Source organism: Mirounga leonina, unplaced genomic scaffold (assembly GCF_011800145.1).
Source record: "Mirounga leonina isolate KUSES-001 unplaced genomic scaffold, KU_Mleo_1.0 Mir_114, whole genome shotgun sequence".
In the NCBI taxonomy this organism is placed as follows: Eukaryota; Metazoa; Chordata; class Mammalia; order Carnivora; family Phocidae; genus Mirounga; species Mirounga leonina.
The window spans coordinates 12,338,162-12,364,936 of record NW_023270265.1 but is presented as its reverse complement, the minus strand read 5'-3'; the positions used below and the strand labels follow the sequence as shown (position 1 = coordinate 12,364,936).

General features: G+C 36.9%; 1 protein-coding gene across 4 annotated transcripts in view; it reads left to right on the top strand.

The window, feature by feature from the left end:
* Positions 1-26,775, top strand: part of WAPL (WAPL cohesin release factor) — an 89,548-nt gene that overhangs the window by 48,482 nt on the left and 14,291 nt on the right. For all 4 annotated transcript variants that reach the window (XM_035023243.1, XM_035023234.1, XM_035023239.1 and 1 more), the window contains 9 exons: positions 11,597-11,692; positions 12,740-12,892; positions 13,140-13,276; positions 14,002-14,113; positions 17,905-18,132; positions 21,264-21,375; positions 21,736-21,833; positions 22,836-22,912; positions 26,436-26,611. In XM_035023243.1, the coding sequence (XP_034879134.1) occupies positions 11,597-11,692; positions 12,740-12,892; positions 13,140-13,276; positions 14,002-14,113; positions 17,905-18,132; positions 21,264-21,375; positions 21,736-21,833; positions 22,836-22,912; positions 26,436-26,611 (1,189 nt within the window). The remainder of the gene's footprint in view (positions 1-11,596; positions 11,693-12,739; positions 12,893-13,139; positions 13,277-14,001; positions 14,114-17,904; positions 18,133-21,263; positions 21,376-21,735; positions 21,834-22,835; positions 22,913-26,435; positions 26,612-26,775) is intronic.

Genomic DNA, 26,775 nt, shown 5'->3' with positions numbered 1-26,775 from the left:
TTCCTCTGTGGTAATGTTCTATCATGTCTGCACTATTAAAGAGTATAGAATGAACGGGAAGATGAGGTAGCGACCCATCCCTAGAAGGCCAGGACCCACAAGGTATATTGTGCTTCTCTTCACACTTCATTGACTAGGACTTAGTCATGTGTCCAGCTACGTATTCTTAATAGAAAAAGAAGGGGAAAATGAATATTCTCTAGCCACGGGTATCAAGATATTTACAGCTTTTCTTTCTTTCTTTTTTTTTTTTTAAAGATTTTATTTATTTTATTTGACAGAGAGAGACACAGCAAGAGAGGGAACACGAGCAGGGGGAGTGGGAGAGGGAGAGGCAGGCTTCCCGCGGAGCAGGGAGCCCGATGCGCGGCTTCATCCCAGGACCCTGGGATCATGACCTGAGCCGAAGGCGCTTAATGACTGAGCCACCCAGGCGCCCCACAGCTTTTCTTTTCAACTGGTCCATTATATACTTAATGGCATTTTTAGTTGTAAAACCTGATGCCTATTTTAGCTGATATTTTCATTGTGGTTCATTCTTGTATTTTATTTTATTTATTTTTTGGTCTTTTTTTTTTTTAATAACATATAATGTATTATTTGTTTTAGGGATACAGGTCTGTTACTTACCTTTTTACTATGTTAGCCATCATTAGTTTTTGATGTAGTGTTCAATGATTCATTAGTTCCATATATATTCTAGTATTTTTAATAGTTGAATTGTAGGCTAAGTTGTATTAGTTTTCATAAAGTGCCAGGTGTTGAATTTATACTTTATCATCTGGATATTTTATAGTTTATACTCAAATTATGTTATTTCAAATTCTGATGTGGCAATGGCCTTCTATAAAATGGTTGCTACCAATTATATTTTTGAAGTTATACTCACAAACAGCTGAATGGTAGTATGCATTGTTCTTCATGTAGGTAGGAGTTAACAATTTTTTCATAAAAATAGCAGCCGATTTCTTTAAAAGGTTTTTTGTGGAGTTTAATAAAAGCAGGCAGAAAAGATTTTCAGCTCTTTCTCTCTTGTACCTGTGGATTACATTCTCTGTGTAGTGCTCTGTATTAACCTATTCTGTATTAACCTATTCTAAATGTCTTGTTCTTAGCAGTAAATTCTTGATTTTAGTTTAGGGATGTCTGCATTTTTCCCTTAAATAATTTAATAATTTGAATATTTAACAAATTATGAAAATTTATTTAAGGGTTTTTTTGTCACAGGGTGGGACAATTTGAGATTATATAGATAATTAAAAGAAAGTTCTAAAGAGCCAAAAGTTATCCTCATCTTGGTAAAACTTTTTCCCTCAAACTCCCTCTACTTCTGCTACCCATCTTTTTAAAAACTCTTTGTAACCTTTTTTTTTTTTAAAGATTTATTTATTTGACAGAGACACAGCGAGAAAGGGAACACGAGCAGTGGGAGAGGGAGAGGCAGGCCTCCCGCAGAGCAGGGAGCCCGATGCAGGGCTTGATCCCAGGACCCCGGGATCATGACCTGAGCTGAAGGCAGATGCTTAACGACTGAGCCACTCAGGCACCCCTCTTTGTAACTTTTTTTTTAGGTCAATAAATTTTTAAGGAATTTTACATGTGATTCCTTCCACTGCTTATCACCATAGTTCCTTCAAAGTTAGAATCATAATCTTCAAAATAGCCCTTTTAAAAAGAACTTTAGTTCAATCCAGTTGTCACTGTCAGTCCAGAGTTCTTTTGGTTGGGCTTCTTTGATCTCTACTTGAATATGGACATACTTCAAAAATTCTCCACCTGTACTCTTTGGGAACCAATTTCTTTAGGGCTCTAGAAATCAAATTGTACACTGATTGCTATTTGGCAAGTGATCTAAAAGTATTATCCTTAATTGTTTCTAATACTAAGAAGTCTTGTTACTTCCACTCTACGGCCATGAGCCCAACAGAAAATGTTACAGGTCTCATTGTCATCACTGCAATAATCTGTGTCTCAGTGTAGCCACATTAACAATTTCTTTAAGAACTCATTTAGTTGTAGAACATGCTGATTGAATTACTGGTAAGAGTGCTGTTCTGCTCTCATGATATCCTTGTGTGGGTAAGGCTAGATGAATTCTAATCAGCTTACTATATTTATCCTCATTTAGTACATAGTCTTCTTTAAAACTCAGAAATAAATTTGGTACTGTTAAAAAAATTCGTATGGCTTAAAAGCGGTTATTCCAATTTTTTTCCCTTTTAGGAGCCAGCTCAATGAAGGATAGCATAATATTGTCATTTCTTCTTAGCTTTTGGTGAAGGAATTCTTCTTTCCTCTGTTTTATAATTGTGATTCAATAAGCCAATCTGTTAAGCATGGCCTCGGCATTAAAATTGTAAAAACCCAATTTTTATTCATTGTTCTCATAGAAACTGGGTTCTCTCTCATGGATAAATGCTCCATACGTCTGTTACTGGCATGTAATAGAGTGTTGTACTTGGGGTTTTTCTTGTTTGTCATGCCCCTGGAGAATTGAATAGAAGAGAATAATAGGTTTAAGATTACTAGGACTGAAATATGCTAAAATAATTCCAAATCTTTAGAATGTTTGTATAAGGAGCTTTCTTACTTACTTTATTCTAAATACTCTTCTCATTAGATTATATTAGAGCAAACAGAATACACAAATATTTTAGCACTGAGAAAAATTAAGGGATTTGGTTAATGTGATATGTCTCCTTTTTAAACCAGAATAAAATTAACAAGATTAAAGGTAAGCCTAGTGTAATGGTGCAATCAGAATGACCTGGTTAAAACTTAGCTAGGTTGCTGAATGATAAGGATGATTTTCATCTTCCATGGAAAGTTGATTACTAAATGGTGTATTTGCAGATACTGTACACAGTCACTTTCACTAAGTGACCTTAGCATATGACACAGTATTTTTTATATAGTCTTCATACACAATTCACTTAGAAGCATGTGGAATTTGGAATGATATTTATAAAGAGCTCAAGAGTCAGTCATTGTCATTCTTCTTACCCAGCCTCGCCCCTTGTGTATCTGCGTGCACACCATATCCAGATGTTACTTTTCATTTTCATTTTTATTATTTATTTACTTTTAAAGATTTTATTTATTTATTTGACAGAGAGAGACACAGCGAGAGAGGGAACATAAGCAGGGGGAGTGGGAGAGGGAGAAGCAGGCTTCCCGCAGAGCAGGGAGCCCGATGTGGGGCTTGATTTCAGGACCCTGGGATCATGACCTGAGGCGAAGGCAGACGCTTAACACCTGAGCCACCCAGGTGCCCCTCATTTTAATTTTTTTTTTTAAAGATTTTATTTATTTTTATGTCAGAGAGAGAGCACAAGCAGGGGGAGCGGCAGGCAGAGCAGGTTGAGGGAGAAGCAGGCTCTCTGCCAAGCAAGGATCCCGATGTGGGACTCGATCTCAGGACTCTGGGATCATGACCTGAGCCAAAGGCAGACGCTAAACCTACTGAGCCACCCTGGCGTCCCCCTTATTTTAATTTTTAGATAGTAGGATGTATCTTCATCTCCTCCCCTCCTTATAATAAACCATATATTAACCATGTGGAATTTGAAGTAATAGTCAAGGAAAAGTTCTAATTGGATCCACTTTTTTAGGTAAGCATTAAAATAGTAAAACATCAAAACCTTTTAAAATAACAGTATTACTAAATTGCTTTGTTCAACTGAGTAAACAGTTCATTGAATATGTCCTTTTAACATAAGTTATTCGGTTATTCTGTATACTGTTAGGCTTTACGGGCTTTTTGAAAAAATTTAGTGTGGTAAAAAACAAAACATGGAATCTCCCCTCTTAGGAAATTTCTAAGTGTGCAGTACAGTATTGTTAACTGTAAGCACAATGTTGTACAACGCATCTCTAGAGCTTTTTCCTGTTGTATGATTTTTTGTATGCATTGAATAGCAGCAGCCCCCTATTACCCCCTCCCCCAAGCCCCTGACAACTACCCTGCTTTCTCTTTTTGAGTTTCTCCTATAAGTGGAATCATGCTATATTAGTCCTGTGATTAGTTTACTTCATTTAGCATAACATTCTAAAGGTTTATACATGTTCTAGCATATGATAGGATTTCCTTATATTTTATGGCAGAATAATAGTTTATTGTATGGATATATCATATGTTCTTTTATGGATTTAGCCATTCATCTTTCTTAATGATTTTTTTTTTTTTTAAAGATTTTATTTATTTGACAGAGAGAGACACAGTGAGAGCAGGAACACAAACGGGGAGTGGGAGAGGTAGAAGTGGGCCTCCCGCTGAGCAGGGAGCCTGATGTGGGGCTCAATCCCAGGACCCTGAGACCATGACCTGAGCTGAAGGCAGATGCTTAACCACTGAGCCACCCAGGCGCCCCTTTCTGAATGATTTTTAAAACAGATTTTATTTATTTATTTGAGAAATAGTGTGAGCACAAGCTGGGTTGGGGGGCAGAGGGAGAAGCAGACTCCTTTTTTTTTTTTTTATTCTGTTAATCCCCATACTTTACATCATTAGTTTTAGATGTAGTGTTCCATGATTCATTGTTTGTGCATAACACCCAGTGCTCCATGCAGAACGTGCCCTCTTTAATGCCCATCACCAGGCTAACCCATCCTCCCACCCCCCCTCCCCTCTAGAACCCTCAGTTTGTTTTTCAGAGTCCATCATCTCTCATGGTTCGTCTACCCCTCCGATTTCCCCCCTTCATTCTTTTTTTTTTTTTTTTTTTTAAGATTTTATTTATTTATTTGACAGAGAGAGAGAGAACAAGTAGGCAGAGAGGCAGGCAGAGGGAGAGGGAGAAGCAGGCTCCCCACCGAGCAGGGAGCCCGATGCGGGGCTTGATCCCAGGACCCTGGGATCATGACCTGAGCCGAAGGCAGCCGCTTAACCGACTGAGCCACCCAGGCACCACCCCCCCTTCATTCTTCCCCTCCTGCTATCTTCTTTTTTTTTTTTTCCTTAACATATATTGCATTATTTGTTTCAGAGGTACAGATCTGAGATTCAACAGTCTTGCACAATTCACAGAGCTTACCAGAGCACATACCCTCCCCAGTGTCTATCACCCAGTCACCCCATCCCTCCCACCTCACCCCCCATTCCAGCAACTCTCAGTTTGTTTCCTGAGATTAAGAATTCCTCATATCAGTGAGGTCATATGATACATGGAAGCAGACTCCTTCTTGAGCAGGGAGCCGGATGGGGGCCTTGATCCCAGGACCCCGAGATCATGACCTGAGCCAAAGTCAGACGTTTAACCCACTGAACCAGGTGCCCATTTTTGTTTTGTTTTGTTTTGTTTTTAAGTAATCTCTGCACCCAGTGGGGGGGCTTGAACTTAGAGTCCTGAGATCAAGAGTCACATGCTTTACTGACAGAGCCAGCCAAGTGCCCCTATCCATTCATCTTTTGATAGTTAGGTTTGTTTCCATCTTTTGGCTGTTGTGAATAATACTGCAGTGACCATGAGAGTGCAAATTTCTTCAGGATCCTGATTTCTTTTCTTTCTTTCTTTCTTTTTTTTTTTGATGAATACCCGGAAGTAGAATTGCTGGGTCATAGGATAGTTCTTTTTTGAGGAACCTCTATACTGTTTTCCATAGTGGCTGCACTATTTGAATTCCCACCAGCAGTGTAACATGAGTTCCACTTTTTCTGTATCCTTGCCAACACTTGTTATTTTCTGTTCTTTTTGATAGTGGTCATTCTAATGGGTGTGAAGTAATATTTCATTATGATTTTGACTTAGTTTCCCTTTTTTTTTTTTTTTTTGTAAGATTTTATTTATTTGACAGAGCACAAGCAGGGGGAGCAGTAGGCAGAGGGAGAAGCAGGCTCCCCGTTGAGCAGAGAGCCCGACGTGGGGCTCGATCCCAGGACTCTGGGATTGTGACCTGAGCTGAAGGCAGAGGCTTAACCTACTGAGCCATCCAGGCACCCCATCACTTTTTTTTGCTTGTCTTTTTTTTTTTTTTTTTTTAAAGATTTTATTTATTTATTTGAGAGAGAGAATGAGATAGAGAGCATGAGGGGGGGAGGGTCAGAGGGAGAAGCAGACTCCCTGCTGAGCAGGGAGCCCGATGCGGGACTCGATCCTGGGACTCCAGGATCATGACCCGAGCCGAAGGCAGTCGCTTAACCAACTGAGCCACCCAGATGCCCTTGCTTGTTTTTTTAAGATTTTTTATTTATTCATTTGAGAGAGAGAGAGCACAAGCAGGGGGGAGAGTCAGAGGAAGAGGGAGAAGCAGACTTTCTGCTGAACAGGGCGCCAGATGCGGAGCTGATCCCAGGACCCTGGGATCACGACCTGCACTGAAAGACGCTTAACCTGCTGACCCACCCAGGGGCTCCTTGACTTATATTTCACTTACAATTACTGATGTCAGGCATCTTTTCATATACCTGTGACTCTTTGTCTTCTTTGGAGAAATTTCTATTCAAGTCCTTTGTCTATTAATCATTTTTTGTTTTATTTTGCTATTGAATTGTAGGTGTTCCTTATATACTTTGGGTAGTGACCCCTTATTAAGTATATGGCTTGCAAATATTTCTCCCATTTGTAGTTTGCCTTTTTACTCTTGTTTCCTCTACTGTGCAGAAGGAAACTTTTTAGTTTGATGTCCTACTTGTCTATGTATGCATTTATTGCTTGTGCTTTTGGTGTCATATGCAAGAAGTCATTTCTAAGACTACTATTAACATAACTTTTCTCCCATGGTTTCTTCAAGGAATTTTACATTTTCAGGTCTTATGTTTAAATCTTTAATCCATTTTGAGTTGATTTTTGTATATGGTGTAAGATAATGGTCCAGTTTCATTCTTTTGCATGTGATACCTGGTTTTCCCAGCACCATGTGTTGAAGAGACTATCCCCATTTTGTAGTTTTGGCACCCTTGGTGACGATCATTTGACCATATATATGTAGATTTATTTCTGGGCTCTCTGTTTTGTTCCATTGGTCTCTATATCTTTTATGCCCCAGTTCCCTACTGTTTTGATTACTGTTGCTTTATAATGTGTTTTGAAACCAGGAAGTGTGAGGCCTCTAGTTTTTTTGTGAAGATTGTTTTGGCAATTCAGTGTCTTTTGTGATTCCATATGAATTTTAGGTTCATTTTTTTCTTTTTCTGTAAAGAATACAATTTGGGGGGCGCCTGGGTGGCTCAGTCGTTAAGAGTCTGACTTCAGCTCAGGTCATGATCCCAGGGTCCTGGGATCGGGCTCCGTGCTCCGAGGGAGGCCTACTTCTCCCTCTCCCACTCCCCTGCTTGTGTTCCCTCTCTCATTGTGTCTCTCTCTGTCAAATAAATAAATAAAATCTTTAAAAAAAAAAAAGAATACGATTGGGATTTTGATAGGAATTGCATTGAACCTGTGAATCCTGTTGGGTAATATGGCCATTTTAACAGTATTAAGCCTTAAAATCCATGAACACAAGATGTCTTTCCACTTATTTGTATCTAATTTTTTTTAGTAGTGTTTTGTACCTGTCAGTGTAGTCTTTTGCTTCCTTAGTTAAGTTTATTCTTAAGGTTTCTTTTTTGTTTTTTTTTGATGCTACTGTAAATGGGATTTTCTTCATTTTCTTTTTGGATTGTTCTTTGTTAGTTGTATAGAAATGCAGTTGACTTTTGTATGTTGATTTTTATATCATACAACTTTAGTGGAATATATTTATTCTAATGGGGTTTTTTTGGTAGAATCTTCTGAGTTTTCTGTATACACAATCATGTCATCTGTGAACTGATAAAATTTTAACTTCTTTTCCATTTTGGATACCTTTTATTTCTGATTCTTGCTTAATTGCTTTTGTTGGTATGTCTAGTACTATGTTAAATAGAAGTTGTGAGAGCGGCCATCATTGCCTTATTACTGATCTTAAAGGAAAAGCTTTCAGTTTTTCACTGTTGAGGATGATATTAGTTCTGGGCTTTTAATATGTGACCTTTATTATGTTTAGGTAATTTTCTTGTATTCCGAGTTTGTTGAGTATTTTTATTATGAAAGGGTGTTGAATTTTGTCAAATGCTTTTTCTGTACCAGTTGTCTTGATGGACAGAATTTTATCCATTCTGTTAATGTGATGTATCACATTGGTTGGTTTTCATATTGAATTTCCTTGCATCCCAGTGATAAATCCCACTTGGTCATGGTGTATATCCTTTCAGTGTGCTATTGAATTCAGTTTTCTAGTATTGAGGATTTTTCCATCTGTAGTCATCAATGATATTATTTTGTTCAAAGACTTTTGAAATGAGTTAGAACAATGTATCCTAGTCTGATTTTTCTAATAATAATACTTGCTAATAGCATGTTTTCATGTCAGTTATTTCATTTGTTTATTGCAGTCCTCTGTTAGGTAGACCACATACTCCAGTTTTCTTATGAAGATGCTAGACTCAGAATTACACATCAATACATAACTATTATTAGTAGTGTTACCCATAATAATTAATACTTGTAGAGCACATACTCTTTCAGGCACTCTTCTGTGTTTTACATATATTTATTTAATCCTCACAACAACCCTTTGTAGTAGGTACTATTACTAACCCCATTTTACAGATGAGTAAAATGTTGAGTAGCAAGTAGTAGAGCTCACTGTTTATCTGCATTTTAATACAGATCATCTGGTTTGTAAGTCTGCTTTGTTAATTGTTAGTTATATTGCCACTCACAGTTAACTGGAAGGGGGTCTAGTTAATTTAGACCCTTGACTTGCTCTGCTATTTTGTTACCCGTGGAATCAGAATAACCTTATTATCCAGAAGATTATTACTGGACATCAATTTTGTGTGTGTGTGTTCCCCCCCAATCAGTGCTTTTTTATTTTTTTATTCATTTTTTTAAAAGATTTTTATTTGAGAGAGAGGACGAGTGGGGAAGAGGGAGAGAGAGAGAGGGAGAAGCAGACTCCCCGCTGAGCAGGGAGCCTTACCTGGGACTCATTCCCAGGACCCTGGGATCATGACCTGAGCCGAAGGCAGATGCTTAACTGACTGAGCCACCCAGGCACCCTGTATCAATGCTTTTTAAAAATAAATAAAGCACTTGAGCTTTGAGGCACCTTTCCAGATGTCCTTGATCTTCCTGGGCTCTTGAGTGTGCTTTGGATATTAGAAGTTGCTTAAATGAGGTATCTAACAGCTAGCAGGCATATGGATTATATAGCTGATGTTAGAGAAAAGCAGAAAGGAATAGGGAGCTAGGTTTTAAAGTTTATGTTGATTCTGCTTTATGTGGTTGTGCCTTAAGAGGCTGATCAAGTCATTTCCTGGATGTATAAATTGCTTTAGATTACCAATGTATCCTCACTTTATGCAAGCCTGGTATATAAGAATAATGGATTTATATACGTAATACAGGTGAGAGACCTTATGCTCCTACTTTCACAGTAGGATTCCTTTTAGTATTAAGATTTTTCTAACACATTTACTATGCAAATCCATGTAAACTTTATCTTTTCTTAAACCAGTTCTTTTGGAGCTTAGACTGTGTTCTTGATGTCACAACATGGTTATTTTAAAAATAGTACTTGAAAAAAGATAACTTTGATGTTTAATTGCAGTTACGTTAGTTCACTGCAGCTAGTAAGGGAAGAAGGTTACTTTTTTGATGTAGTCTTTTGGCCTATCTTGAAGTATGTTTCCCCACTTGTACTCTTAATCTTACTTTTTGCATGTAGTACTGAAAGTATGAAGTTTATTATAGTCTTATAAACAAAATCTCTAAGGAGATCAAACCATTTATATGAAGCTTAAAGGACAAAATTTAACATGACTTTTGTAAAGGATGGAAAATGTTCTCAGTCTCAATCTCCTTTTGAAAGTGAGGGTTTTGGGGCGCCTGGGTGGCTCAGTCGGTTAAGCGGCTGCCTTCGGCTCAGGTCATGATCCTGGGGTCCTGGGATCGAGCCCCATGTCCGGCTCCCTGCTTGGCAGAGAACCTGCTTCTCCCTCTGCCTGCCACTCTGCTTACTTGTGCTCTCTCTCTCTCTCTGTCGAATAAATAAATAAAATCTTTTTTTAAAAAAAAGTGAAGGTTTTTGGGGGTGCCTGGGTGGTTCAGTTGGTTAAGCGACTGCCTTCAGCTCAGGTCATGATCCCAGGGTCCTGGGATCAAGTCCCTCTGCCTCTGCCTACTTCTCCCTCTGCCTCTGCCTTCCAGTCCCCCTGCTTGTGTGCTCTCTCTCTCTGTCAAATTAAAAAGAAAAAGAAAATCTTTTAAAAAAAGAAAGTGAGGGTTTTTGTGTTTATACAGATTTTTTTTTTAAAGATTTTATTTATTTGACAAGAGACACAGCCAGAGAGGGAACACAAGCAGGGGGAGTGAGAGAGGGAGAAGCAGCCTTCCCGCGGAGCAGGGAGCCCGATATGGGGCTCGATCCCAGGACCATGGGATCGTGACCTGAGCCGAAGGCAGACATTTAATGACTGAGCCACCCAGGTGCCCCCTTTTTATACAGATTTAATTTTTTGGATTTGATTATAGGGGCTTATGGGTCTTTATTCTCAATTCTGAAATTCAGAGTGTTAAAACTGAAAATTATTTTTTTAAGTCATCTCTCCATACATCTTTTTATCTTTTTAAAAATATTTTTATTTAGGGCGCCTGGGTGGCTCAGCTGGTTAAGCGACTGCCTTCGGCTCAGATCATGATCCTGGAGTCCCTGGATCGAGTCCCGCATCGGGCTCCCTGCTCAGCGGGGAGCCTGCTTCTCCCTCTAACCCTCCCCCCTCTCATGAACTCTCTCTCTCTCATTCTCGCTCTCTCAAATAAATAAATCTTTTAAAAAATATATTTTTATTTATTTATTAGAACAAGCGGGAAAGAGAGGGAGAAGCTGAGGGAGAGGGAGATTAGGGAGCCCAACGTGGGACTCCATCTCAGGACTCTAGGATCATGACCTGAGCTGAAGGCAGACGCTTAACCGACTGAGCCACCCAGGCACCCAAAACTGAAAATTATTTTTATTACATTTATATTAAGTTGATTTGTCAGCAGACCTGACTGAGGTGGAGCAGTTTACATCTTTATCCCAATTCATGTGAATATGAATACATTTTGCTGCAGAAATCATATATATTATTACATAGTACTGCTTTAGATTCCCGTGTTGTGTAATATATGGTATATATTCCATAACTACTTTTTTAAAAATTTTGAAAATTTCTTAGTAATGGTAGTCATCTGGCCCCAACAGTTTCACTTAAAAATGAATATATATGGCCCTTTATTGCTTTTCATAAGCTGTCTTATTTCCATTGTTGGAAGAATATGCAGCTTGAATCAGTAGTATGAGGAATAAAGTATATGTTGAATTAACTGTATTGATTACTAAGTTAGTACAGATTGGTAATAGTTGCCCAGAGCACTAATTTTTGATTCTGTGGCAGAATACAGAATACCATGGTGACTCCACAGGCATGGGAGCACAGTGGGAATACTAGCCAGGTGTTCTCTCTCCTGCTCTGTCTAGGACACGTGTTTATGTATTTAAGTTGTTCTTTGTGATTTTTATTTTATTAAATGAGACAATTTTATAAGGATGGAAAATAAGAAGGAAACAGTTGATCTTTTTCTCATTTCTTTAGTCTCCTACAAAAGCTGTATATAATGCCAGACATTGGAACCATCCAGACTCAGAAGAGCTACCTGGGCCACCAGTAGTAAAACCTCAGAGTGCCACAGTAAGTGAACTGTACTTTTTAATTTCATTTTTGTTTAAGCCATTGCTATCTTTATTCAGAATTTGAAAATCTTTAACAGTTTATTTTGGTCTTCCTCACTAAAATGAGAGGCTTTAGTTTAATTCATTGGAAAAGTGAGGATTGTGGACAGGATTATCAAAATTCTGGTGCTCTACTAGTTTATAGATAAAAGCCTTAAAAAATATTGGATCACTTTTTACTCCTGATTATTGTACTTAGTGTTTCAAGGGTAAATTATTTCATATTTGAAGTTTGTATTAAGAGCTATATTATAAATTATATCCTACATAGATCTTAGAGTAGCTTTGAGTGGTTAATTTGAAATTAATTTGAGTAATTAATTCAGAGAACTTTTTCCTGTATTCCAGTAATAGCTTTCAATTCAAAACACATTTGAAAAAGATTATCAAATTAGTTTCTTCAGAATAACTGGGAGGACCATAGATTAATCCTTCTAAGTTAATGGTAACACCTCAGTCATCTGGCGCTGTCAAGGAATGAATTCTTTATAACAACAAAAAAATTAGGGATAGAGATCTTTCTAAAATATTTTAATGTACAGTTCCCTGTGTTCTTAATTAAGTTGAATATATTAAACTCCATTTACTAGTATAAGATCATCATTGTGTGTATTAGTAATTATATACCAGACTTTTGTTATGGCTATTTATTTATATCCTAAATTACAGATTCTTTAAAAGTTCTCTTGTCTGTCTGTGTGGTTTTCTTGTCCCGTTCTAGCTTTTTATCAATGCTATTTATGTGTGTAATTGTGGTTCTTTATTCCTTCTAATGATCTTGGAGACAAATAACAAATTGTGTGTGAAATGTGAGGTTAAAAAAGACCAGAAGGAATTCCTGAGTGGTTCTTTTGTGAGTCTTACTTAGTAGTGCATAGAATTTTAAAGTAGCCCTTTCAGAGGCCTCTTCACACCTTTTTTTTTTTAAGCCAAATTTGCTAGGTAGATGAGCTGTTACTATTTTTATATATTTATTTAGAACAATAATTTAATCCTTTATTAATAGGTGAGGCTGTCTTCAAAGGAACCAAATCAAAAAGATGATGGAGTTTTTAAGGCTCCTGCACCACCACCCAAAGTGATAAAAACTGTGACAATACCTACTCAGCCCTACCAAGATATAGTTACTGCACTGAAATGCAGAAAAGAAGACAAAGAAGTAAGCAGCCATATACAGTTTTACTGCACGTGGATAGGTTTTTGTATGTAACATTTAGCCTTTTAATGTCTTGAACAGATATCCACGAACTTACCTTTCCTAGTACTACCAGTGTTTTTAAAACTTTTCTTCTAGTTGCCATATAATGAACTCTTTTATACACTTCTGAATGAAGTACAGCAAGCCCGTAGATTTAAATATGCTAGTTCATGGTTACAAAAGAAGTGGACTTATTTTTTCTTGGCAGTTGTATACTGTTGTTCAGCATGTGAAGCACTTCAATGATGTGGTGGAATTTGGTGAAAATCAAGAGTTCACTGATGACATTGAATACCTGCTAAGTGGCTTAAAGAGCACTCAGCCTCTAAACACACGTTGCCTTAGGTGAGATCTTATTTTTATATTTGATAAATGTATGCATGCTCTATCTTACTAAAATTTTCCAGCCAAATAGAGCCAAACATTTTCTTACCTTGATTTTGTTATCATGAATATAGTTCATAGCCAGTGTAAATAAGTTAAAATATGGTTGATTTATTATAAGGGATTTGATTCTACATTAACAAAGGAAAGTTGGATGATTGTAGCTCTTTAGAATAGTATAGGCTTCACTTTACAGATGCTTAAAAGAAGTATTATACTAACAAATCTTTTAAGTTATTTTTCAGCCCCAAATTTCAGACAAGTGATAAATTTTTGATTTAAGCGTGTTTTGATTTGGATCATCTTTTGCATGCTATAGTGGATTGAATTATCTTAATTTCATTGAATTATCCAGTCATTTGGAATATATCCAATCAAATATTATCTGTAGTCTTCATGTATCAGAAGCATTATGAAAGGTAGCTGAGACTTTTTGCTTTTAATCATAGTAGTAGTGTAAGGAATACACCAAAGATGATCGTGTGTTATTTATATTTATACTAATCAATATGCATCATGTATTTTTAATAATTCGGTTTGCCCATGTGTTTTATATTGTGATCCATATGGGCAGTGGGTTGACACCCTCCCACCCCTCCCCATTTCCTTGTTTTGGTATTGTGCAAACAAAAAACTAATGCACAAGCTATTTTCAGTCCCCCCTAACCTAGTCTATTTTCTCCTAGTGTTATTAGCTTGGCTACTAAATGTGCCATGCCCAGTTTTCGAATGCACCTGAGAGCACACGGAATGGTAGCAATGGTCTTTAAAACCTTGGATGATTCCCAGCACCATCAGGTATTCTTAAATTTCTGGGATTAGGAACATTATTTAAAATTTTTTTTTTTTTTTAAAGATTTTATTTATTTATTTGTGAGAGAGAGAATGAGAGAGAGCACATGAGAGGGGGGAGGGTCAGAGGGAGAAGCAGACTCCCTGCCGAGCAGGGAGCCCGATGCGGGACTCGATTCAGGGACTCCGGGATCATGACCTGAGCCGAAGGCAGTCACTTAACCAACTGAGCCACCCAGGCGCCCAGGAACATTATTTAAAAATTAACAGTCTATTTGGGGGCACCTGGGTGACTCAGTCGGTTAAGTGCCTGACTCTTGATTTCGGCTCAGATCATGATCTTAGGGTCGTGGGATCCAGCCCCACGTGGGGCTTGCACTCAGTAGAGTGTTTGCTTGAGGTTCTTCCCCACCCCCCCTTCACATGCTTGTGCTCTCTCTCAAATAAATAAATCTTTTTAAAAATATTTATCTAGGGGTGCCTGGGTGGCTCAGTCATTAAGCGTCTGCCTTCGGCTCAGGTCATGATCCCAGGATTCTGGGATCGAGCCCCGCATCGGGCTCCCTGCTCAGCGGGAAGCCTGCTTTGCTTCTCCCTCTCCCACTCCCCCTGCTTCTGTTCCCTCTCTCGCTGTGTCTCTGTCAAATAAATAAATAAAATCTTTAAAAAAAAAAAAGATTTATCTACATTGGATATTTATATATGAATATTTCCCAATTATTGGTTGAATTTTATTTTCTATATATAGAGAGGTTAATATCAGAAGTTTTTGCTTAATATATTATTTAAGGTTATTTTCTCATGACACTTTTTTCTCTTAATATTATTATCAGTTTATAGTATTAAAACATCAGCTCCAGGAAAAATGAAGGGGGAGAAATCGGAGGGGGAGATGAACCATGAGAGACTATGGACTCTGAGAAAACTGAGGGTTTTAGAGGGGTGGGGGGTGGGGGGATGGGTTAGCCCGGTGATGGGTATTAAGGAGGGCACATATTGCATGTAGCACTGGGTGTTATACACAAACAATGAATCATGGAGCGCTATATCAAAAAACTAATGATGTAATGTATGGTAACTAACAAAATTAAATTAAAAAAACAAAATAAAAACAGTTTGAAAACAAAATAGTATAGAAAGGTATATAATGAACACCTCAGTGTACATTTAATAAAAGGCAGTAATTTCTTCTGTATTCTTCCCCCCCCCAATTTTTTATGCATATACCATCAAAATCTTTTACAGGAAAGAAAAAATAAATAAATAAAACATCAGCTCCACACCTAACATACCATACCATACTGGATGTTTAATTATGTGAGCACTGATTTCTTCTAATCATAAAGTGCTGAAAATACGGGTATCTGGGTGCTCAGTTGGTTAAGTAACTGACTCTTGATCTCAGCTCAGGTCTTGATTTCAGGGTTGTGAGTTCAAGCCCCAAGTTGAGCTCCATGCTGGGCATGGAGCCTACTTTTAAAAAAACGGGCACCTGGGTGGCTCGGTTGGTTAAGCGACTGCCTTCGGCTCAGGTCATGATCCTGGAGTCCTGGGATCGAGTCCCGCATCGGGCTCCCTGCTCAGCAGGGAGTCTGCTTCTCCCTCTGACCCTCCCCCCTCTCATGCTCGCTCTATCTCATTCTCTCTCTCAAATAAATAAAATCTTAAAAAACAAACAAACCAAAACAAAACGTTTTTTACTCTTTGATATTAATAGCATGAGAAAAACAGTTTGAAATTAAGATTTTTTTTTTAACATTTTGTTTGGATAATGAATCTAGTTCTAGCCATTGTGAAAAGAAAGAAATTCTCATTTTCATTATGACTGATGCTAATCTTTTAAAAATCTTGTATTTGTAATAAAAGGTTTAACATTTTTGAAGTTAGAAAAAAAGTCGTTACTAACCATTATCAATAGTGGTATTTTCAGATGACTATTATATTTTTGTTCAAGGAAATTATGTTCCAAATGCAGATTAGGTGACACAGTCTAATACTGAATTTTTTTTTAAGATTTTTTTTTTTTTAACTTATTTGAGAGAGAGCATGAGTGGGGTGAGGGGCAAGAGGGAGAAGCAGACTCCCCACCGAGCAGGCAGCCCGATGTGGGGCTCCATCCTAGGACTCCGGGATCATGACCCGAGCAGATGCTTAACCAACTGAGATAGCCAGGCACTCCTAATAGTGAATCTTATGAAACTGAAAGCAGTGTACTTAACCCTGAGTGAGGATAATTCCATTGCCAAGTCATATCAGATACAGGACAAGGAGGGGGAAGAGAAGAGACTTAAGAGTTAATTTGCTTTGTTACACAGTTATCAGAGGACCAAGGCATTAGTGTGTGCTCTTGGGGGCAGTGGATCTCCCAAGGTCTGTACTATCACATCCTAATTTCCAAAAACAGTTTGCTTTGTAAGCATTTAATTAGGCATGTAGTCTAAAATTTTTCTGTGTTGGGGGATTCAGAGTTTAAATCTTTAAGGGCACCTGGGTGGTACAGTCAATTAACCATCCAACTCTTGGTTTTTGCTCTGTACTCAGCGCAGAGTCCACTTCACATTCTTTCTCCTTCTCCCCCTCCCGCTAGTTCTCTCTCTCTTTCTCTCTCAAATAAATAAATCTTGTAAAAAAAAAAAATCTTTAGATGTTATTTATATTTCTGTGCATTGAAGTGTGTTAAGTACAAAATATTCCAAATGGATTATCCCAACATAGACCATTTTGTTATATAATGCTTACCTAAAATATATCACCTCAGTACTCTGGATTTTAGTATTGTAAGCAGAGTATGCTAACTATCTTATCTTTGTGGTTTTTTTTTTTTTAAGGTTTATTTATTTGAGCGAGAGATACGAGCAGGGGCGGGGAAGAGTGGAGGGAGAAGCAAGACTTCCCATTGAGCAGGGAGCCCGATGTGGGACTCCATCCTAGGAACGTGGGATCAGACGCTTAACCAACGGAGCCACTCAGGCGCCCCATCTAAATGATTTTAAGAGCACATTGTATTAATGGTTTTTTAAAAATTGGTTCAATCAGACCTGATTGATTATTTTAAGGAAATGAATCTAAATATGTTTATTTGAGCATCCCAGCTTTATATTTTTGACACAAACTCAGCTGTGTTTATTTTATAGAAAAAAATAGCTGTGTTTGATGCAGATTTTAAGACACATTTACATTATTGATTTAAAATTGAAATTCAACTTTTATCAACTATCATAAAGAATAAAGTGAAGATTTTAAAAAAATTGTTTTTTAAGATTTTATTTATTCATTTGACAGAGAGAGACACAGCGAGAGAGGGAACACAAGCAGGGGGAGTGGGAGAGGGAGAAGCAGACCTCCCGCCGAGCAGGGAGCCCGATGTGGGGCTCGATCCCAGGACCCTGGGATCATGACCTGAGCCTAAGGCAGATGCTTAACGACTGAGCCACCCAGGCACCCAAGAATAAAGTGAAGTTTAGTGTAAAATACGATTTTATATATATGTGTGTGTGTATATGCATAGCTAGAAAAAATGTTCTTTAAACTCTTAGCACAGAATAGCTAAAGAAATATATAATTCCGCTCACATTCATCTAGGTTGGGAGCATTGATATGGGGAACATCTCTAGAAAGGAAAAATTTTAAGTAACAGAGCTTTATTTAATGCGTATTTTCCTAGAGTATTCGAAGGGGGGCAGTTTTCACTGAATAAAACATCAAGGCTTCCAACATGTGAACAAATGTCAAAACAGTCTTATTAACTGGAATTGTCACCAGTTGCTCACATTAACTTTTATTTTTGTCTTTTGAAGAATCTGTCCCTTTGTACAGCTGCCCTCATGTACATACTGAGTAGAGATCGTTTGAACATGGATCTTGATAGAGCTAGCCTAGATCTAATGATTCGACTTTTAGAACTGGAACAAGATGCTTCTTCAGCTAAGCTACTGAATGAAAAAGACATGAACAAAATCAAAGAAAAAATTCGAAGGCTCTGTGAAACTGTACACAACAAGCATCTTGATCTAGAAAATATAACGGTGGGTTCCTTCCTTCCAGTGTAAAATGAAAATTAATTTCAGAAAGTTTTACATTAGTCACAGCAGGTGTGTGACTTTGGAGAAATCATTTAACCTCTTGGTCAACAATTGGGCAGGTTCTTCTAAGGTTCAGCACTGAGCATAATTCTGTTCCCTGCCTGAAATTCCTAGACTAGTCCATCTGTATTTAGATTTTTTGCTAGTAAATTTCCTATTGCATTTTGTCTGTCCTTTTTTCTTGTGGGGGGTGTGTGTGTGTATTAACTATATTTAGGCTATTAGGAATTTGAATTGTTATTCTCTGTGGGTTTCAGGAATAAAGATTTAGAGGATTTGCGAGGGCCATTTAAATGAGTATTCACTTACTCTAGAGTATCTCAGGGTGTCTGATTAACTCTTCAAGGGCCCAAGACTCAAGTTTCCTAGGCACTTGCCTTCCTTGGAGCAATGGCCGTCGTAATAATTGGGGTCATGGCCAGTAGTAACTCTGAGGTTCAGCACAACTCCTGAAGTTTTAGATGACTGTGTTGCTTCTGGTTGATTCCAGTTTCCCTTTCCTTTGGCTTTTTTACTTAAATAATCAGTAATATCCCTACCGGGTTACTAGGCCAGTAGAAGATAATTAATTGGCCTTGTCATTTTGAAAAAATACGATTGTTGATATATAATCTGACTTTCAGATATTTTCAACATCAAAACTGTATAAACGTTGTTTCTACTGCCTACTAAACTGAAGACCACAGCATTTGCCTCAAAAATTACAGAATGCTTTGTGCTGGCCAACTATGACTTAGGGGTATTGCTCTGTTTAATTAAGGTAGAATAGGATATTTGTGTAAAGTGGGGCTTCAGGGGAAAGCAGGTTAACATTAAAAGGCAAGATACAGAATTGAATGTATTCAGTACTTACTAAAGTTGGAAAAATAGCTGGTATGCTCAGGTGGTGGATGAAGATCCCTGTACCTCACCAGACTATTTGTATACTATGTTTAAAATATATTTGTAATTTTTATTTTCTTTTAACACTTTTGCAGCATATACAGATTTTTTAATGATATGAAAGAATAAATTTGAGATAATTTTTATTTGCTGCATCATTGAATAAATATATCTTTTCTGCAGGGGTTTCCCATGTTGTTCAACATTTATAGATTCTTTCCAGGCATTTGCTATTAAATAACATGATATACTTGTTCATTGAATTTTCTCCATGGTTTGTTAAATTTATTAGGATGGTAAATAACAGTGTAGTAACTTTCTTAAGTCGTGTTAAGTAATTTACTTACATGATTAAAACCAGAACACAGTTGCTAATTTTGGGATGCCTCTTCTTCCTCCCAAGTTCAGCTAGTCTTGAATATTATATTTGTTTTAAATCTTAGACATTGTTTTGTAAAGTGGTTGTCCCGCTACACATTAGTTTTGGGTTTTTATTAATTAACTTCTTCCTTGAAATACATTGCTATTCCTGATGTGCTATGGGAAGATAATTTAAAATATTATAGTGTTTTCATATATAATTCATGTAACTGAGAGCTAACAGTTGCTCATTAGTATTCTGATTAATGATTTGCGCTTTAACTCTTTGAGGACTATTCCACTTTTCATATAAAATGTTTGAATTGTAAGCTGTTTTTAATTGCTAGCTTAAGTGAATAGGCTTTATGAATATAGCCTAAAACATCAGACAATCCTTTTTATGCCAATAAGAGACAAATTAAAGTCCCTTTTTAGCATACAAACTTAGGAATTTTTGCTGTATTAACATCAAATTACTATCCCCTTTCTTCTTTAACAAGGAAAGCTTCATTAGGCTTCAGCTTTATTACTACTGTGAGTCTTGAGCTAAGATACCTGAATTGATCTCATTAAATTACTTTTTCAGGGACTTAGAATAAGAATTGGGCAAAATGGAATCTTTCTGTAGTGATGATTTCTAGTTCTTTATTTGTCCAGCTTGGACATCAACTTCTTTTTTTTTTTTTTAAGGAGTAGACAAAAATAGTCTAGATCTCTTCTAAAATCTGTAATACTATAGGATTTTTGCTAGTAAACATCCATCTTCAGTTCTAAATAGGCCAGGAGGACTTAATGTAAACTTTTATCTTTGAAAGGAAAAAAGCTTTGGAAAGAAAACCAGGTCTTACCAGCTTTGCTAATTTTGTTATGCTGATGTTCCTTATTGCAACAGGAACCAGATTGTTCTTTGTTGGAGGGTGTCCGTGTGCTTTTAAAAGGAAACACAGTAAGAAAGAAAAATAATAAAGGCAAATCAAGAGAAAGAAAAACTCTAGTCCAGTTGTACCTATGACCTTCACTGCTCTGTGCTTTCTCTAGTGGTGGTAGTCCTCAGTCATTATTTACATATAATTTTGTCATGAGAGTCCCATGCTGTGGATCCCAAGTTGCCAGCCTTGCATATAAAGTTCAATACTGGTGAATCTGAAACCCTAAAAGTAACAGGGTTTTTATTCAGAATAGGTAAGAAAATATACAAAATAATAAGAAAAAAACAAGGAACTTTGCAAGGAAAATAAAGAATAATTGACAGGGAACTCGCTTTTAGAGAAATACAGTTAGCTTATAAATATGTGCAAAAATGTACAAGTTTACTATAGTTAGAAAAATTCAAACCAAAGCAATAAGGTATCTTATTTTTACCCTTTGGCAAAAATGTAAAGTGATAACTAGTGCTTTTAAGAATTCGGGGCCACTGACATACCCATACTTTGCTCCTGGAGTTAAGTGTTTCAGCCTTTGTGGTCAGTTAATCCAGTATAGTGATTTATAGTTCATATATATGCACTTTGATTCAACAGTCCTTTCTTTGTGCCTCTGTATCAAAGAAATAACAGTACCACCATACCACCATTTATTTTATTGACTTGACAAATGATAGACTACTTTTAATAAGGGATTTTCTCTGTGAAAACAAGCCGGTGGTAAAAAATGTTTCTTCAACTTAGACTAAAAATTAGTTCAGTTTTGTTTATAAAAGCACCTACTGTATTATAAAGAATACTATGGGCTGGTAGCATGCAGTGAACTTTTCTAGAAAACAGTCTCTAGAAGTGTTGCCTCAGAATTATTGCTAAGAGTCAATATTTATTAATGGTGCCTCTCATTTTTAGACTGGGCATTTAGCTATGGAGACCTTGCTGTCCCTTACTTCTAAACGAGCAGGAGACTGGTTTAAAGAAGAACTCCGGCTTTTGGGTGGTCTGGATCATATTGTAGATAAAGGTATGACATAAACACGGACAATATTTTATGTCTTATTTTTAACCTGAAGAAAATATTCTGTGTACATACTTTAAAAAATTATTGCATCAATTTAAAAAGATCTATTTTAGTAGCATCTTGGAAATCTTGAACTTTTAAAGGAAAGGCCATTAGCACTTTGATATTGGGGAATTATGGAAATAATCACAGTGAGAGGCTCATATATTTCAACACTGCAGAGTTTTATAAAACTTAGAATAAATAATGTTCAGAGAGGTTCAGCATACTCATGTGTGTACACATGGCTTTTAATGTTAGTTAAGGGGATAAATATTGAGGTGATGAGACCTACTAATTTTATATCCATTTCGTTTCTCCTAGTGAAAGAATGTGTGGATCATTTAAGTAGAGATGAAGATGAAGAGAAACTGGTAGCCTCATTATGGGGAGCAGAGAGATGTTTACGAGTTTTAGAAAGTGTAAGTATGGACAGCTGTGTTGGGAAAGTTATTTAATTATGACTGTGTGTGAGAGACTGTCAGATATTTTATATTAAATATCCCCAAAGTTTTACTTTTGTTAATCCAAACAAATTGTTATGCATTCTTTGAGCAGCCAATGTTAATGAACAAGTTAAATAACCAGTTTAAGAATATGTATATTGTCACTCTGGGAAACCTTGCATGTCAAGTTTGTTTTTATTTCAAAATGTTATTGTTCTTTCCTTAACGTGGAATTATTATTATTTTTTTTATTAACGTGGAATTCTTAAATATATTAACTTGTTTGTGGAAAATGATAGTTAAGAGCTGTCATGTTTTTGTTTTTTAATTAATAAGGATTTCCTTGATTTAGCTATTTGGGTCACATGGTTTGTAATCACAGCTTATAGTAGTAATTGGCTTTGAAGAAGGATACTCTTGAACTGTGTATGCCCTGAGTATATTTGTTCTTTAACCTAGTTCAGTGTAGGTTACAATTTATGTTGCCAGTGTATTTCAGAATGAGTAGATTGTTGACCAGATTGGATTAGTGAGGTACTTTTTGAAACCTCTTTGGGGAAATGTGAATGAGAAGTTCCTGAAACAGACGAAATTGTTCTTTCTAGCTTTTAGAGTGCTTCAGGTGCACTAGATTAAACAGATAGCATTTTTTTATTCTAAATGAATCCACTTAGGACTTTATTAGTTTATAAGTTAGAGACCGCTCTTTTCTGACATTCAGAGTGATTGGTAATTCGTAACAGTGAATATGTAGTGCGGAGTATGTTACTTACGAGCAAGCAATTATAACAGTGTTTTAATTTTGTAATAAAGGAATAGCTCTAGTATTTTAAATCTCGAACGTGTTGGTTATTCCCTTAGATGACAAGGGCTGATTCTTCCATATCTTTGTCTTTAATAGTACAAGGGATGTATGTTGTATGTGAATGAATGAAAGCTATGGATTGCCACAGTTATTTCGAATTTTTCCCTTTTTAGGTAACAGTGCATAATCCAGAGAATCAAAGCTACTTGATAGCATATAAAGATTCACAACTCATTGTTTCTTCAGCTAAGTAAGTTCTTCTTAAATATTACGCTATTTATTGGGGTGCATGGGCGGCGCAGGTGGTTAAGCATCCAACTCTTGGTTTTGGCTCAGGGTCATGAGATAGAGCACCATTGTTGGGCTCCACACTCAGTAGGAAGTCTGCTTGAGATTTTCTCTCTCCCTCCCTCTCTGCCCCTCCTGCTGTGTGCTTGCTCTCTCGCTCTCTTTCTAAAATATATATTTTTTTAAAATTTATTTATTTATCATGCTATTTATTTAAAGCATTTGAGTTGACCGTAAAGGAAATATGATTGTATCACCTTCCTTCATAAAATACTTCTGTCAAGTTCTGTGAACCAGAAGCAGTACAGTATAGTACAAAAGTTAGGAGTACATATATTGGAGCCAGAATGACTAAATGTGGATCCCAGCCTCTTGTTCAGCCCTGTCACCTTGGGCAAATCATTTACTTGCTACAAGTACTTCAGAAGGGGGATAGTAATTGCATTTACCTACCTGAGGTTGTTGTCACACAAAGAGTTTATATATATGCTAATATGTGTTAAATTATATACATTTTCAAAAATGTTTGTTAAATATTACTTGTATATGTAAAATACGTATTTTAAAATATTTTTTAATGACTTTTTTTTAAAGATTTTATTTTTTTGACAGAGACACAGCAAGAGAGGGAACACAAGCAGGGGGAGTGGGAGGGGGAGTAGGAGAGGGAGAGAGAGAAGCAGGCTTCCCGCTGAGCAGGGAGCCCGATGTGGGGCTCGATCCCAGGACACTGGGATCACAACCTGAGCTGAAGGCAGACGCTTAACGACTGAGCCACCCAGGCGCCCCTGTATTTTAAAATATTTTAAATGATGTTTAAATGTCTCATATATATTATGTACAGTACCTATTAAGGTGTTCATATATATAAAGGCCTAAACAATTCTTAGCATATGGTAAAAACTAAGTATTAGTCCTTATTTTTATTGTAAATGATCTTTTTCTAACCCTCTTCTGTCCTTCATACCTATTTTTCCAGATCTCCACGCAGCTCCCCCTATTTCACACTCTCTGCCCAACTTGGATGACATCAGGCTAATGCTTTCACCTTAGTTCGTGTAAAATTTCCTTGGTTCAAGGAAGTCTTGGTTCAAGCTTAGTACAATAGGTTCTTTCTGGTATCTCCATCCTAGTTCTTGATATTTCTGCCCTAGTTCTCTGGTCTCCAGCCTGTTCAACACAATACCACAGGGGCTTAACTTTTTTAAAATAATCCCAAATGCCAAATCTCTGATTCCTTATTGTCTTTGAATGTATGTCCAAAGTCCTTGGAATAATATCAGAAGCACACTGTAGCCTGACTCAAGTTCATCTGTTTTTTTAATTTCTTATTTTGGTACATTTCAAACATAGACAAAAATAGACAAAATAGTATGATAAATCCTGATGTACATGCTATTCAGCTTGAATAATCATCACCCATGGCCAGTCTTGTTTCCATCTGTAACCCTGTTCATAACCCTTCTATATTATTTTGAAGCAAATTACAGATTTCATATAATTTAATCCATTAAATACTTGAGTATATATAATCTCTTAAAATGGGCTCTTAAAAAGATGTAACCACAGTACTATTTTCATACCCTATAAATTATTAATTGCTTAATATTATATGTCCAGTCAGTATTCAGATTTCCAATAGTCTCAAAGTTCTGGTCGTCTTTAGTTTCCAATAGATCTGTAGGTTTTCTCTCTCTTTTTTTGCCTTATATTTGTAAATTTTCTACCACATTTAGTGCCCTTAGGGCATGTATTCTAGTTGTTTGTTACCAAGGTTTTATCCTCCCTTACCAAAGAGTATTCTTGCAAGTTAAATCTACTTATTTCTTTAAAATAAATATGTCTCTGGGGGGGGGCGCCTGGGTGGCTCAGTCGTTAAGTGTCTGCCTTCGGCTCAGGTCATGATCCCAGGGTCCTGGGATCGAGCCCCGCATCGGGCTCCCCGCTCTGCGGGAAGCCTGCTTTCCCCCCTCCCACTCCCCCTGCTTGTGTTCCCTCTCTCGCTGTGTCTCTCTCTGTCAAATAAATAAATAAAATCTTTAAAAAAATAAAATAAATATGTCTCTGGGGCGCCTGGGTGGCTCAGTCATTAAGCGTCTGCCTTCGGGCTCAGGTCATGATCCCAGGCTCCTGGGATTGAGCCCCTCATCAGGCTCCCTACTTGGCGGGAAGCCTGCTTCTCCCTCCCACTCCCTCTGCTTGTGTTCCCTCTTTTGCTGTGTCTCTCTCTGTCAAATAAAATCTTAAAAAATAAATAAATAAAATAAATATGTCTCTTATATACTTCATGACCCCTGACAAGTGTCTTCCAAAAGGAGGTATTTAATATGACAGTTTTCATTTCTTTCATCGTGAATAGGAATTTTCCATCAGATGTTTTAGAAGTGGCAGTAGAGGTCAGAATTGGATGTTTGTGAAATACCACTCCTCTGGCTTTTTGAACTTTTCAGTTATCATGTCTGATAAAAGCAGAGAGAGTATATTGAAAGATTAAAATGATACACCCCTGCTGTTCTTCCCTCATTTACCAACCCAAACCATGATTTAGCTCAGCACTACTGAAGGCAGTTAACAATAACAGCATGGTTGTTCTGGCTAACATCTTCAAACATCTAAACAACAAATTATTTTAGATTAGACATGAGGAACACCTTCCTAACCATATGGTATGTTTTAAGGCGAGGCTAGAGAGGGATTAGATATAGTGCAGTTTTCTTCAAGGGTTTTGTATGGTGTATATAGTACATGAGGAATCAACTGACAGAGTCAGCTTACTTTGTCTCTCATATAGAGTTTTTTTTAAATTAATGGACCTGGTGATTTAAAGAGAGGCTTCAGGAATACTAGACTCACCTAAGGATTACATTTCCTTGTTATTTTGGATAGCATCTTGAGAATCTTTGGGATGCAGCTGATACCCTTGTATGGCTGCCAGGATACATGTCACTTAAATGACCTCATGTTAAGAAATATGGCTTGCTCTAATGTTTATGAAGTATTTAATACCATCTATATGAGGTTATTTATTATGCATTGCTAACATAAATAATATTCTGTGGCTGCTGAGAGCTTGCAACCTAAATGAAAAACATCTGAATGAAATTCAGAAATGCCCAGTGTTAGCTCTTAAAGGTTTTACCTTGTTTGGGGAGGGATGGTGGTAGGTCTGTTGTATTGGAGAGATTGGTAAAATGGAGACAACTTTAAGTAGTATAGATGTAAACTCCTGCATTGAGTTTATAATTTTAACTTTCCTTAGAAAAATTAATACTAAGTTTTCTCAAAATAAAATTTAGCACTTAGTGTGGTATTAGACACACTTGGTATATGATTAAATAGTTAATACATTATAACTTCTGGAGTAGAAAGAGAAATTAATTTGGCAGCATTTATGACATTTAAAATATTAAGGTCCAAGTAAGTAGAAATTCTTAGTATAATTAATTTTGTTTAGCATAATAGTCTACATTTTGTTTTCTCTTAAGAGCATTACAGCATTGTGAAGGATTGATTCAGCAGTATAATCGTGCTGAGAACAGCATATGCTTACCTGACAGTAAGCCTCTGCCTCACCAGAATGTAACCAACCACGTGGGCAAAGCAGTAGAAGACTGCATGAGGGCCATCATTGGGGTATTGCTCAATTTAACTAATGATAATGGTAAGTAATATTTTCTACATGTATTCTCACTGAAAGCCTGTATATTACATGCAAAAACAAGTTAATTCCCCTTGTTTCTTTTCTAATGTAGTGATTTTTTCATTGCCATCATGTAATTCACTTACTCACATATAGATGTAACTACTTTTAGGGGTAGTATTTTT